Source organism: Camelus ferus, chromosome 17 (genome assembly GCF_009834535.1).
Source record: "Camelus ferus isolate YT-003-E chromosome 17, BCGSAC_Cfer_1.0, whole genome shotgun sequence".
In the NCBI taxonomy this organism is placed as follows: Eukaryota; Metazoa; Chordata; class Mammalia; order Artiodactyla; family Camelidae; genus Camelus; species Camelus ferus.
Window position 1 is genome coordinate 41,726,891 of NC_045712.1, and position 15,500 is coordinate 41,742,390.

General features: G+C 50.0%; 1 protein-coding gene across 1 annotated transcript in view; it reads right to left on the reverse strand.

The window, feature by feature from the left end:
- Positions 1-15,484, reverse strand: part of TTC21A (tetratricopeptide repeat domain 21A) — a 31,248-nt gene extending 15,764 nt beyond the window's left edge. Inside the window, 9 exon segments of the mRNA XM_014552507.2 lie at positions 1,733-1,925; positions 2,897-2,995; positions 4,709-4,793; positions 8,609-8,766; positions 10,608-10,730; positions 12,271-12,437; positions 13,149-13,259; positions 14,037-14,166; positions 15,458-15,484. Coding sequence (XP_014407993.2) covers positions 1,733-1,925; positions 2,897-2,995; positions 4,709-4,793; positions 8,609-8,766; positions 10,608-10,730; positions 12,271-12,437; positions 13,149-13,259; positions 14,037-14,166; positions 15,458-15,484 — 1,093 coding nt within the window.
- Between the last annotated feature and the right edge of the window lie 16 nt (positions 15,485-15,500).

The following is a 15,500-nucleotide window of genomic DNA, read 5'->3' on the forward strand; positions in this document are numbered from 1 at the left end:
CTATTTGGCTCATCTATGGAATTTTTTACTTTGCGGTCTCATTTTTAATCTCCAGCCACTCTTTTTTGTGCTCTGTATATTTTCATAGACGCGTGTTCCTTCCACACTGACATCACAGCCTCTCGAGCCAGCCAGCGCGGGAGGTTTTTCAGGGGAGGGGGGCCTTTTTCTGTATCTGGCCTTAACTTTGCTCCTCAGATGGCCACTGCTTTGCATGTTCCACTCGGCCCCTCTCTCAAACTGCCAGCAGATTTATAAATGGACTAGAGTGATGAGTATTAGCAACCGGGCCAGATTTCCCAAACTATTAAGGTCACTGGTTTCCTCAGCCAGGCCAGATAAGATGGGTGAGCCGCGGATCCCCTCCATGCCTGGGCTGGAGTGTGTGAGGCAGACGTTCTGACCAGTGGACTTCCCTCCTGGCTGGCCAGCTGGGGCTCTCCCTTGAATGAGGAAGTGGCGAAGGTCTCAGCCTGGTGGAGGAGTGTTTCGGGGGATTTTGCCTCTGTGTCTTTTTGTTCTTCAAGTCCCTGATGGCGGTGGAACGTCATCAGGGGCTCTGTTCTGCTGCCTCCTGCCCCATCACCCATAAGAGTCCCCTTGGCCCCATCCTCTGACCTGCGATAACTCTCCTGTTGTCTCGCGAACTGCCCCACAGCGTGTTCTGCTCCCAGTCTCTGGGGACCCTGAGCTTATGTTTTCCAGTTTTTGTTTTTCCTGGAGCCCTTTGGGGGAAAGCTGATCTACTCATTTCTTTAGCTGACCCAGCTCTGCCCATGCTGGCTTATAAGTTTCTAGCCCTGCTTGGGGTTTCCATGTGTTGGGTGCAATCTGCTTTATCTCTTCAGGAAATGCAAAGTTCTTCAAAGTTTTTGGTGCACTGAAGGTACCTTGTCCTCTTCCTGGGGCTGCAGTGGGGACTTATTAACTTTTTAAAACGTCATCCATCACTTTGGTGGGATTTGGGGAGGGAGGAAAAGGCAATGACTGAGGAGTCAGCCTGACAGTGCTGAACCAGGAATCAAGACCAAACACTCTGCTGCACAGATGGGGAGCCTGGAGCATCGAGAGAAGTCACTTTTGCAAAAAGACCCAACTCCTCAGAGCCAGGACAAGAAGCTGGCCTGCCTGGAGCACTGATCATAAGGCTACCTCCATGAAAATCAAACACTGCTGGTTCAGGATTTACCAGAGACCACAGATTTGAGGGCTGTGTGTAAAAATGAAAATTGGACTCTGGAAAATTCATGACATTTATATAAAGTGAGGGGTGGGTGGGGGAAGCATTGGGACAGACAGGGAAGTAAAACTCTCAAAACTACTAACTCTGATGGCCTTTCAGCTCAGAGGCCTGCAGAGGGAAACTCTACAGAGGTGAGGCTAGAGGCTTTGGGGAGAGGGTGCCCTGGGAGCAGGACTATCTCCAACATTGGCCTGTGAGGCCTGAGAAGAGGCAGAGCTGACCAAGCGTGATGGGCAGGCCATCGGTCTTCTGGGGGCTCAGAGTGTGGATACTGGAGGTCTGGTGTAGATCATAATGGCCTTGAGCACTTTCAAGAATTCCTGTGCTTCTTACGTCTATACTTGTAGATTTGTGGAAAGACACCCCATCATACAATGCGCCCCCAAACTCACACACTCTCTTAGGAGAATGCTTTCTAGCCTCTCATCTGGACCCATGGAGGCCACCCTGCTTGGATCCTGTCCCCTACCCTGCCCAGCCTGCACAGACCTGTCAAGGCGGCCACACTGCTCACATCCAGTTTCATGGCCTCCGAGTACCACAGAGCCGCCTCCCTCACTTGGTCCTGCAGGATGAGGAGATAGCCCAGCTCGGTGGCCACGTGGGCGTAGGAGGATGTGGCCTTGAAGTTTCGCTCAATGAAGCTACACACTAGCTGCAGAATCGTCTGGTGCCTCCCACACTGCAAAGGACAGAGACAGGAATGGGAAACCAGTCAGTCCAGCCTGTCTGAGCAAGGCCACGTCACCAATGGGGGGCACTTTGGCAGGCCTGAGGGGGTTCCCAAGAGGTACCCTAGTTTGGTCAGCTGGGTCCGAGTAGCTGTTTAGCTCCCCAAGATCCCCCACTGGGCACATCTGTGGAAGCTGCCTCCAGCCACGGGGTCCTCCAAGGGGCCCATCCCTTGTCTGGCCATAGTCATTGGTCTGAGTCACCAGGAGGATCTTCACAAATTGAAGCTGGGTGCGAGAAGCTCTTCATGTCCCACTGGTGGGGAGTGGCCCTGAAGGCTTCAAGCAGCCACATTCCCTGCCATGTGTGGAAAGTGAGGCAGAGAGAATCAGACACAGATGTGGAGGGAGAGGTGATGTCCCAGTGGCTTCGACTCCCAGACCTGCCCTTGTTCTTATGGCAATTCCTTCCAGTAAATCTTGCTCTGGGGCTGAAGTGTCAGATAGAGACAGACGGTTTGGCAGACTGGTCTGTCTGCACTTTGCCTGGTGTTTGAGAGGCCTAGGCAGGCCAGCCTTCCCAGCTCACTTCCACAGAGAGAATATGGGAGTCCGGTGCCCCAGCACCCCTAGGCTGGAGCCGGGCGTGGCTCTGCTGGACCACAGCTGTGACACTGCCCTCCTTCCTCAAACACTGGCGCCTCCGACTCTGAAAGGGCTTCTAGACCTCATCTCCTGGCTCTTCATAGCATCTCTGAGGGGCATGTGGACACAGGATACAGAGTCCACAAGATACAGTTATTGACTAGGGGCCAGCAGGGGCCCTGGGGTCTGGGCCATCAGCCTCAGAGGCCAAGTTTGAGCTAGAGAGTGGAGGGGCAGGGTCCTCAGGGAGCTTCTGATGAGGGGTGGGGGCCCCCAGGTCTCCCCAAGGAACTCAACGAGAGGCTCTAGTTCAGAAACCAGGAAGGAACCTTCTTACCAGTCTGCCCACTACAAGAATTTTTTTAAGATGGAGGCTTGGATTTTGGGGCTCTCTTGTCTCCAGCGCCTTAATCAGATTTCTAATGTGCTCGGCAGCCTGCAGGGACAAAACAGACAATATCAAAGGCAGTATGTACCATAGAATTGGTTATTAACCCTAGCTTCCCACAAGCAGCAGCTGGGAGATTTTAAAAACACCTGGGCCCATATGCCAGCCCCAGAAATACAGATTCAACTGGCCTCGGGGGGGGGGGGGCGGCTTCAGGATGACATTGGAGCCCCATAGGTGGAGCTTTCAGGAACGTTATTCCCCCAAGAGCTGGCACTGCCCCTCTGTTCATGAATGCGTGAAGAGCAGTTGCCCTTTTGGACGCACCAAGCTGGGGCAGGAGCCAACTGTCACTGTGCCCACAGCACAGCCTACTAAGCTGGCTGCAAAACACCTGGGCTGGCCCCCGGAGCCAGTGGTCAGGGCAGGTCCCTGGCCCCAAACCTCTGCTCCGTTTTGACGTGAGTCACCACATCGGTGCCTCTCTGTCATTCTGGCGAATCCTCCCAAGGGCCCTGTAAGTCAGTGTAACAACCCGCATTTTCCAGTCCGGCAGAGGAAGGGTCAGAAGGGTTAGGTAAATCGCCTGAGGTTACCCAGCCAACTAGGTGGCTGACTTGAGTCCAAAGACTGTGTTCTTTCCAGTGGCCTCACCTGCCTGCTCTCTCTGCAGGGGTAGGGAGCTCTTAGTTCCCAGATGCAAAGAAGTGTCACAGGAAAGACCTGGATCGGGTGGAGCCTCTCCGCTCAGCAAGCTGAGTACTGAGCAGCAAGGCCGGGCAAGGGAAGCAGAGTCCAGGGATTGAGGTCGGGGGACGAAGGAGGGGCATTAACTACTAACTCCGCCCTTGGGAATAACCCTCAGGCCAAGCCTTAGGAAGGCCTGCCCAGGGCTCTGGGATCTCAGGGAGCTGAGGACAGGCCTGTTCTCTTATTCCTCCCCAGAGACAGTGTCAGGGCTTTTTGAGGGTTCCTCCCAAAGACGGACAGTGCCCTGCACCTCACCCCACCCTGCAAAATCCACAATCTCAGAGCTGGGCAGAAGGAACCAGAAACATCCTCTTCCCACCATGACCCCCGAAGAGCCTCTTGATTTTTCACACTTTCCACAGAGGTGATATATTTATTCAGAAGGCAATGCTTTGGCTGAAAACAAAGACTCTTTTTGCAAATCAGAACCTGTCTGGGCATTGAGGTTTTCACTGAGAATTCTAGGTGTTGCCGACTGCATCTGAGGGCTGTTAGGGGTTTCTTTGGAAAACGACAAGGCTTAGGAGTAAGTTTGGGGCCAGGTACTGCCTGGTCAATAACTGAGCAACTCCAATCATTCCCTTAAAAGAAAAAAAAGGGCATTTCCAGAAATCTGAAGCAGAATTGTGACGTCTATCAGTTAACATGGAGCCAATTATTTTAGTGTAGCGGGCACTGTTCCAAGTTGTCCCACCTGTCATCTCATTCAGTCCTTATAACAACCTCACAGAGTGGGTGGAATGATCTGCATTTTACAAATGCAGATCTGGGCTCATCCAGGTGAAGATACCTGCCCAACCGGGGTCACATAGCCTCACTACCTGCCTTTGGAACCGTGTGGCTCAAAGGCCAAACAGGAGGAGACCTCCTTGGCCAGCAGTGTTGGGGAGTGAGAGGGAGCTGAGACCCAGGAAGGGCCCTCCAAGGCCAAGGGGATGGAGGTGCTACGAGGGGTTCCTCCTTGGCTGTGTTTGTTCCCAGGCTCAGCTTCTGAGTCTCGAAAGCACTTACCGTGGTGATGTTTCCTTCTCTTGCAAGCTCATGCAGAGCTAGAATTTGGCAGGCATCAATATTGCTTTCATCCTTTTCTAGGATTCTGAAACAGGGAGAGGAGCCACATGAATTGAAGGTTTTCCTAGGCAAGGCTAGGATGGTGTGGTGGCAACTTCTAATTGTCTTCTTTTTGTTTTAACTGGATGAAAGATTTGTTAAACTCTGTAGTGCTTTACAATTTTCAAGTTTCACCCACATGATTTCATATAATCCCATACTACCTCCTTTTTCTCCTCCCACACCTGTATTGCCCCTCCCCCTCTAACTGTCTTCTAATAGCTGTTCTCCCCTTCTCCTTTTAATAATAGAACCCCCAAACTGGTGGGACACATGGCTACCAGAATAAAGACTCCATTGCCCAGCTTCCCTTTGTAGGTGTGATCATGTGATTAAGTTCTGGCCAATAGGATGTAAGTGAAAGTGCCCAGTGTGTGTCCAGTGGTGCCCCCTTTTATGCTCTTTTATGCTTCCATTTATTCTCTTCTCTCCTTCCTGAAGGCTGGAATGCAATATCCTAGGAATAAGAGAGTGTGAGACAGAAAGGGTCTGGGACCCTCCAGAGGTAAGCTGTTATCCCAGCCCTGGCCCAGCACCCAAACTTTTCCCTGAGAGAGGGGTAACCTCTTGCCATTTAAGTCATGTATTTTGGGGTGTCTTTGTGACAGTAGCCCATTTATAACCCAACGAACACAGGCATGACCATGACACCATGGTCTGGGGGGTGGCCAGAGCACTGCTTAGGGGAGGAGGGTGGGCAGTCTGAAGCTGTAAGATGGAAAAGGAACGTTAGTTTCCATCATGTGTCATTGTGAATCTGCAGCTTCTGATCACACAATGGAGTTTTCAATATTCTGTATCTTTATAGGAAATCTCATACTTTTCAGCCTCGGTCAGGGAAAGGCCCTTCTTCTTAACAGAGGGTTACTCTAATTGACTGTGTAAAATTCCAACATGATTAGACACAGTCAACATTCAGAGTTCTAAGCATTTATGATAATTTTGAAGGCACTGTGAAGCTCATACTTTGGAAATTAAAAAAAAAAACACTTTTAAATGACATATAGAGCAAAATAGAATCAGAATGGATATTAGAAAATTCTTAGAGCCAAATGATACTGAAGACACTACACATGCAAATGTGTAGGTACCATTAGATGGGACCTCAAGGGCCATCCAGAGACTTCAATGCTTATATCCTAAAGAAGACTGAGAATGGATGGGCGGGCATCCAGCTTGAGAGTCAGAAAATAACAGCAGAGTCACTCCACAGGAAGTAGTTGGCAGAAAATAATAAAGAACAGAAACGAACAAATTAGAAAACAAAGATATAACAGCATCAACAAAACTCAAAGCTGGTTCTTTAACAAGACTGACAAAAGAGACGAATGATTTCCGTACTGGTGAAGAAAAACAAGGGAGAAGGGAAAAATAAGCAATATTAGGGATGAAAAGAGAAAGACACATAGAGAGAGCAGAGATTTCAAGGACGTTAAATTTTAAGTTAAAGGGGGAACTCTGAGCTGTGAAAGGCCTCCGTTGGGCCTTGAACTCAATTTGCTGGCACAACATCGTCTCCCTGCAGGTGGGGGCGGCAAGGCCTGGGAGAGGGAGGACAAGCACACCCACCGATGGGCATGGCCTTCAGCCAGGTGCCTCCAGGTACCCTGTGGGCCCCAGGCGGGGCCTCCAAGGCAAGCTCTTGACCCAACTCCTGCCAAGGCGTAAACTGTGAGGGAGGGAGTCTGATGGCCCAGGGCTGACACAGGCTGGAATCGCTTCCAGTCTCCTACAGCACCCCTCAGATTCCAGGTCTCGTCAGAGGAGTTATCATCCCTCCGCACCGAAGGAAGACGTTTGTTTGTGTTTCGGTTTTTTTCCATACCACTTAGTAACAATTTGCAGTGGTGACTTGTCGTCACTCAGAAGAAAAAACATAGTCCATTGACTCTTTTTAGGAAGAAAATCAGTACTATACATTTGAGGGTTACTGGGATAAAAAATAGTTAAAGCTTTAGAGTTTAAAGAGATAAGCTTTAGTTATCCAGAAAATTCCATTTTCAAAAAACCCTCCATCAAACATCCCTCCTCCAAAGCCATCTTCATCTCTATTCACAACCAAAATGCTTCAAGATCACCCTCTACTTGGCGTCTGGCTTCCAAAAGTCCCAGTTTCTCCTGAACCCTCTGCTGTCTTCCTGATGCACCCAGCCTGCAACTAAAGTCTTCTCTCGGCCAGTGATGACTTTTGTCCCCTGAAGTTTGTAGTCCATCACACCCATAGTTTTTTTAACTGTGTTTTATTTATATATTTATGTGTGTATATATTTATTTCTTAAATTGAAGTATAGTTGATTTACAATGTTGTGTTAGTTTCAGGTGTACAGCAAAGTGATTCAGTTATACCTATATATTTCAGAATCTTTTCCATTATAGTTTATTATGAGATACTGAATATAGTTCCCTGTGCTATATACAGTAGGACCCTGTTGTTTATATGTTTTATATGTAGTAGTTTGTATCTGCTAATCCCAAACTCCTACTTTATCCCCAACCCCATTTTCCCTTTGGTAACTATAAATTTGTTTTCTGTGAATTTGTTTGTTTTATAAATAAGTTCATTTGCATCATTTTTTAGATTCCACATATAAGTGATATCATATAATATTTTTCTTTCTCTGTCTGACTTATTTCACTTAGTATGATAATCTCTAGGTCCTTCCATGCTGCTGCCAATGGCAGTATTTCATTTTTTTTTTAAATGGAGGTACTGGGGATTGAACCCAGCACCTTGTGCATGTAAAACATGCACTCTGTCACGGAGTTATAACTGCCCCCTGCCCATTTCATTCTTTTTTGTGGCTGAGTAATATTCCATTGTGTATATATACATCACATCTTCATCCAGTCATCTGTTGATGGACATTTAGGTTGCTTTCATATCTTAGCTATTGTAAATAGTGTTGCTATGAACACTGGGGTGCATGTATCTTTTCAAATTAGGGTTTTCTCTGGATATATGCCCAGGAGTGGGATTGCTAGACCATATGGTAACTCTATTTTTAGTTTTTTAAGGAACCGCCATACTGTTTTGCATAGTAGCTGCACCAATTTACATTCCTACCAACAGTGTGGGAGGGTTCCCTTTTCTCCACAGCCTCTCCAGCCTTTATCATTTGTGGACTTTGGAATGATGGCCATTCTGACTGGTGTGAGATGATACATCATTGTAATTTTGATTTGCATTTCTGTAGTAATTAGTGATGCTGAACATCTTTTCACGTGTCTGTTGGCCATCTGTATGTCTTCAGAGAAATGTTTATTCAGGTCTTCTGCCCATTTTTTGATTGACACCCATACTTTTAAAAATTAAATAATACAATAATCCCTTTCTCCCTTTACTCTCCCCTCCCCTGCACTCCTCAAAGACAACTGCTTTCCAGCCTGTAACTCTTGTTGCTTTGGGTTCCTTTGGTAGTTCCCTCCATCTCTCTCTTAAACACTATGCTTATACCTCTCAATATGCCTATTTCTTTTTTTTTCATATTTATTGATCCTAATTTTATTTTATGCTAAATATTTATTTATTTATTTGATACCCCTATTTCCTGACTCTGCCATCGCAGGCCTCTGCTGCTGGCTTCCTGCTACAACGGGTTCTCGTTCACATCCATTCTCCCTCTCCTGTCCCTCCCAGTATGATCATATCACTATTCCTAACTCCTCTGGTGACAACACTGACTTTTATGTCTCGTTTCATCAACTGCACAGTATCTCCCATCCCCCACCTGGTAAGATGGGAACCTATTAGCCCCCTAGGCTGGCAAAGGAAGGAAGCAGCAGGTGGGCCCCGTCCCTCACCTGTGTCCCATTTCTACCGTCTGGTCCCAGTCCTGCCGAGCCAAGAACAGCCGCATTTTTAGGACCAAGGCGGGCAGGAAGCTCCCCGAGATGACAGTGATCTGGTTCACCACCTCCAGAGCCCCTGAGTAATTCTGCAGCATCATGAAGTAAGTTGCCTGTCAAAAGCCAACAAGAAGAGCCCTGTCAGTGCCCACAAAGGATTGGGGGTTGGGTGGGCAGCGTCAGTGTTCCCACCAGGACAGGAGCAGGGCCTGATACACGGGCAGGAAGTCATCACTCTGAGTGACAAATCAGGGTCCACGGAGGTCTTGGGTTCCTGCACAGGCAAGGCAGGGGCTCCAGCAGACAGCTGAGCCCCAAGCCCACCTAGGATAAAGCAAGGCTATTGGGGGGATGGGGAGCAGGGAGAGCCACCTCTGGCGGGGAAGATGGGGTTGCTGGGAAATTTCCAAGTCCACAACAAGACCCTCATCCCATTTGCTTTTCTGAAGTTCACTGAAAACTCTCATCGAGGCCAGTGCAGCAACTTGGAGTCAGTTAGGGTTTGCAGGTAACCCCCTCCCCGCCATAGCAAAGCTGCAATACTTCCCCCCAACCCCGTCAAGGCCCACCCGGCTGGGGTCATGGCCCTTGCAGGCAGCCAGCCAGCAGGCTCTCCTGGGTGACTCATGACACAGATGCCTGAGGGGCAGAGGACAGTGTTCACAAAAGGCTTGAAACTGGACTCTGAAAGGATGGCTTAAGCCTTACAGTCAGCTTCCATTAAGAGACATTAAAAACCAGAGTAAGATTCTTCTCAATAAAGATTTATGCACAGAGGTGTTTACTGTAGCACTTTCTACGTGTGCGACTGAAAACAATTTCAATATCTAAAGGGCAGGCGGTTAGGCTGGCAAGTCACATTAGGCCCTCACAGCAGGAGACCGGCTTCATATAGAAAGTTCAAAATGGCATGTGCTTATGACAGCACCTGACACGAAGAGAAAGAAACTAAACTGTAGGACACCCCCGTGATTACAACTAGATGAAATAACCACACTATCTCCCATCCACGGTGCGGCTGTGTGTGAGCTCCTTCTGGACCAGGGGAGTTGGCAGTTTCTGGGATCACCCGTGGCTAAAGGGAGCTGCCTGGTACCAAGTCACACCCCTCCCCCAGGGCACCCACAGCCAGCATCTTGCCTGTGAGGGCGTCAGTGAAGGGCCATCCCAGCACCACAATTCCAAGCAGAGCTGGCTGCGGCCTCTGCTGGGACTGCTTCACTGCCCAGACTCTCCCTCCACCCAGTCCTACTCCTTTCCCTTTCCCCACAGGTGTTGGTCCCAAGAGCACAACCTGCTAAGCCTCCTGCATGATAACCTCACAGCCTCTGCTTCCCAGAAAACCACCTAAGCACACCCTGAACCAATGCGGAGAAGAAAGACTCCGAGACAGTGCCCTCCCATATTAACAGGGGTTATTAGGGGGCAGTAGGGCTAAGGGTGCCATTTTAATTCATCTTTTGACTTTTTTAGACTTCTGGGTTTTTTTTTTATGAGTACATATTCATATTGTACGAAAGTTATATACAAACAGAAGTGAATAAGTGGATGGTTTTTCTCTCATAGATTGATTCAATGAGGGTCATATCAGAAAAAAGGAACTTACTTTAAATTAAGATCAGAAAATACAAGACCTCCCTTCTCTTACGGCCAAGTATGTGGATTTAACAAGTGAGATGAGAGAGTATGAAAGAAGGATGCAGAGAAAAGGGGCAGTGGGTGAAACCAGTAGGCAAAGAGGGAAAGCCCCCAAGAGCCCAGGAAGCCCAGCCCCCGAGAAGACCCCACACAGAAGAGGATGGAAACTCCAACAGGGCAGGATGCAGGGAGGACTGGAGTGGGCCCGGGGCTGCTCTGTGACCCTGACTGTCTCGGGATCCACCAGGTGGGAGGCATGGAGACTGAAGTCCCAGGGTGGGGACACTACCACTCCATCCCCTGCACCAATGCCCACCTTTCCCATCAGCCCCAGCACATCGTTGGTGTCCTGAATTCCTTGCTCCAGGTACTTGATAGACTTCTTCACTGTGTGAGGCTTGTCCGAACTGAGGTCCACCCAGCCTCTGAGCACACAGCCCTGGCATAAGAACAAGAGGAAATATGACGTCCTCCTCACGCCTGCCTCTCCTGCCTCCTGTCCTGCCCTTTGTCACTCCACTCCCCGAGGCCCTGCCAGTAACCAATGCTCCCAGATCCCAGGGCAGCCCTGCTCTCTCACTGCCAGGCATTTGTACCTCATGTTCCTTCACCTGGGATGCCCTGCCCAGCACATGCCGCCGCAAACCAAATCCTGTCATTTGATAAACTACCACAGTCTTTCAAACTCAGCCTAGGGCCCCTCCTATAGGAGGCCGTCTTTGACCTTCCTTGACCTTCCAGGCTGGGGCTGGGCCCTCCCCATGACCCGCCATAGTTCTCTGGACCCTTACAGAGATGGTACCACCTGTCTTGTCATTGCCAGTTTACTTTACATTGGGGTCAAGAGGTCAACGCAGGGCACCAGGGCAGGGCTGCCCCGGCTCTCTCCACAGTTTAGACCAGTGCAAGTCCCGGCCTGTCCAGGAAGCCAGGAATGCCCTGTGGGTGGGCAAATGGCCTACCAGACTCCTCTGTCTTCATCCTTCACCGCCTCTCCCGGCAGAGGCAGGTGCAGGTGCAACAGGTGCAGCAGGCCAGGCCTGGGAGGTAGGATCAGAGGGGCCTCGGAAGACCCTGCCCTCAACCATCCCTCATGGCCTGGAGCATGTTTCTCAACTCTTTTCCATTACTGCCCTCCTAAGGAGCCTTTTTAGACATTCCTCCCCTAATCGTTCCCCCTCTTCTCCTAGAAATGTTAATAACACAGATACATGCTTTCTGTGCTGTATGTATATCTGTGTTTTACATATAAGATTTTTTCACCCCCTCCTCCAAGAACCAATTTTCACCCCCTTGGCAGGGGTGTGGGGATGGGATGTGATATGTCTTCTGCTGAGATGTATGCCCTAGAGAGGCTTCAAATTCTACCATTAGTACAATTCTACCACATAAGAGATCTACTGTATATGACTCCACCACATATGAGATCTACTGCAGTGCACTCCACTGGTACCGAGAACATCACTGCATGAAGGGAATGCAGGCCCAGTGGAGCCAGTTCATCTAGTTTTTAAAAAGAACCAGGACATCTGGAATTTTAGGCAAAAATCTGATTTCTAAAGGTCAGCAACTAATTCAAGATTCTAAAAATATATAGTGCAGACTTTATTTTCTTAGTGTGGGAGTTTATTTTTGCAAACACTGATGAATATGGCTAATTTTTCACTGTTTCTCTAACTTAAAATATCTTTACTCCAGTTTGAGATCGAATAAAACTGCTTTGAGCATCTGTGTAAAACAGACACACATGCGTATATATATAGAGAGTGCAGGCCATAAAACACCTATCCACAGATCATACTGTATGGAAAAAGGCCAGTGTGTACTCGGCCAAACCCAGCCAACGTGGGTCTTGTCGGTGCCTAGGTGTGGCCCTCCCCCAGCCCCAGGGCCCTCCGTGGGGCTAAGGGCCACCCTTTATGATGTGTTTGGAGGCTGCTTTCTTCGGCTGTTACCCCTACAATGCCTGTGGCAGGTACCTCTCTGGAGCTGCTGGAGATCTTCAGCATGCGGTCAGTGTACTCCTTGGCCTTGTCATGGTAGCCTATGAGCCAGAGGAAGAGGCCGGCATAGTACAGGGCAGTTCTGCTGGCTGTCTTGCGGGTTTCCTTCAGGCTGCTCTCCAGCTCCTGAATCTCTTTTTGGTCTGGGAATCCCAGAGAGGAGGAAGTAGGCAAGTTAGGGTGAGGAAGTCTGTCTGGTCCTGCAGGGGACACTGAGGGCCCAGGGAACTGCCCCTGGACAGTCTGGGCCTCCCTGTACACATGTAGCCAACTACCCCACAGCCCAGGGCCTGGGAACCAGCAACACTAGCTCCTGCGATGTCAGGGGCTGCCCATGCCTGGACTTGGGTTTGCTGGCTGGGATTTACCTTTTCTCCTCTCGGCTCAGCAGTTTGCTAAGCAGACAGATCAAACCTGAATCCCCACCTCAGGCCCAGAGTCTATTTTGGGTAGTGAAACAGTCTGTCCACAGTCTCTTGGAATCTCTCCCTGACTCCAGAGGGGTGGAGATTAGGGGTAGAATTATTTCTATCAGCTTAATTTTTCTTGACAATATCCTGGCAAAGGAAAGCAGGGTGTCTCCCCAGTCTTTGGGATCTGGAAGGAGGCCCCCCCGCTCTCTGTTATGCTCTCTGCCTGTGGCTCCCATTCAACTGGGCCCAGGCATGGGGTCTTTTCTGAGGTCTCTGGGGTGGGGAGGGGAGCACAGCCACTCCTCACTACTGGCCAACAGCATCTGCAGTCATAACTGCACACACATCCTGAAGTAGCCTTCAGCGGGGCTATGTCTCTGGGGTGGGGTGGGCTCTGTTTTCTCTGCTAAGCCAGGCCCAGCGGAGCGTGGCTGCACTCACCAATGGTTTTGCAGCACTTGTGAGCATAAATAAGGGCCATGATGGAGCACAGGGACACATCTGGGTGATTCCGGATGCTCTCCAGGCTGCTGATGGCATCCTGGATGCGCTCTGTGGAGAGAGCCCACATGGTTATGCTCTTGGTCTCCATGCTCAGAGGGCAGGAGGCTCCATGGCAGACACAGGCTGACCCAAGACTTGGACTAATGGGTCCAAAAGGTCCCAAATGGCTCAAATTCCCTGAAGACTGAAGCTTCCTGAAAGGGCTGCTAGCACCATGGTCCGGGCTGCCAGGGGATGGAGGGCTTGGAGCTGAGAGATGTACCTGTGAGTACTTGCAGGGATACCTGTGGGTCGGTTCTGAAGAACGACCTCTGGGCATTCCAAGCCAGCTGCTCAGAGCCACCATTTACCTTTCTCCTTCCATGTCCACTAACACTGGCCATGGACAGCTCAGCTGCCTGCCACCCCCAGGACTACCTTCTGAATGTCAGTGAGTCAGCACCTGCATGGGCCCCACTCCTCTCTCTGCTCCTGTCCCATATCTGCCTGGATTCACACCCATCACTTCCCCTTTTTCTGCACTACTGGCTCTCTGTTTCCAAGCCTGGGATTGATTCAGTAACTGCAGTCATCTCTCCACCAACTCATTTTACACACAGGGAAACTCAGGGGCAGAGCAGGGGTAGTGAGCTCTCTAAGGTCTCAAAAGTCAACTAGATATGGATCACACAGCCTTCTGTGGATTAACCTGGGAATCTAGCCACTGAGTGTAAGACTGTTTCCATGGGAACACAGCTAGGGTAGAAGGAGACATCAAGGTGGAGTCAGCAAGTCAGTGCTGGGCTAGCGCCTTGGGTTAGGAGGCCAACACTGATAAGCCCTTACCTTCCCCGAGGACTCCATAGGCTTTAAAGAACTGCAGCACGGGGTCATTGCTGAATTTTTCCAGGCCCATGGCTGCGCCTTGCTGCACATGGCGAAAGTACTTTTCTCGGCTGTAGTAAATGATCCCAGCCTGCGAGGAGAAAGACATAGTTGCGATAGCCCCAGTTCCTTCTCTGTCTCTGTTCTGACCTGCCCTCTCCCCTATTCTCTGATCCTCCTCAGCTCTGTAAAGAGAAGAGAAAGACTATCCAGGCCTCATCCTGCTTCTCCTCAGCCCCAGGAACAACTCCAGAAGTTTCCCTGGGAAGGAGTCTGGAGATGTTTGTTTTGGAATTATCCAGATTCTGGTTCAAAGGTGATGGAGAATTCAACACAGGTTTTGCCTTAGGAAGGAAATAAGGGGAAAGAGAGAGGACCAATAATGAGAATCATTGCACCAGTAGTTTAAGAGTTACAAGTTATTGTGGGCTAATCACCCATTGGAAACTGTATCAAGGGCTTTACACACATTATCTTATGCATTATCCTCTCCATATCCTTCAGAGTTAAGGAAGCCAAAGCCCATGCAGACAGTGGCTTGCCAAAGGTCATGCAACAATAGGGGCTGAGATTTCCAAGCAAAGTCTCACTTCCCCTAAGGTTTGTGGGTGCTGGGGTTGGGGATAGATGTGGTTGGATTGTAAACTGCCTTGTGGGCCATATGAAAGGGCTCAGACATCATCCTGAGGCTAACAGGAAGCAGTTGGAATGGTTTTGAGTGTGGAGGCAGTAGGGGTATGGGTGTGTTCAGAGGGGTGTTCTTGCAAAAACCACTCTGGCTGCTGTGTGTGTGTTGGGGTGTTTGGTAGTGGTGGGGCGGGGTCTGCAGGTGAAGACAGCTGAAGCAGAGAAACCAGTTAGGAGGGGAACTGTCGCAGGTGCCCAGGGAGGATATGGTGGTGATCCTGGGCTATGAGATAAAGTGGGTGATCTCAGGAGGACATTTAGGAGCTGACATTTCCTGCCGATAGACAGCATCTGGAGATGGGTATGGGGAAGAGTAATGGCTGGGGGATCAAACGGTGGTGCCATCCACTGGGGTGAAGGATACGAAAGAGGCACAGGCAGAGAGGGGAGATAATGGCAAGATGGTGGAGGTGGGTTTTGGATGCTTTGGTCTGGGGAAGCTTGGAACGGACTGGGTGGGGATGACGACTGGGGGCTCAGGGTGCACACAGAACACTAGAGAGGATGCAATTGCCAGGGAGAGTGAGGCGAGAAGGGACCAAGACCGCTTGCAGCGGCCGGGGACAGCAAAAGGCGGGCAGAGGGGACAGCAGGAGCGGTCAGAGTGGTGGCAGGAGAGCTGCAGGGCGCGGGGGTCACCGGACAGGGTCGAAGAGTCCCGGAGGGAGCAGCTGGGCAGTGCCTGGGCCACGCACCATAAGGGAGGAGTCATTGCTGCCCATCTCCGGGCGTCCCGGC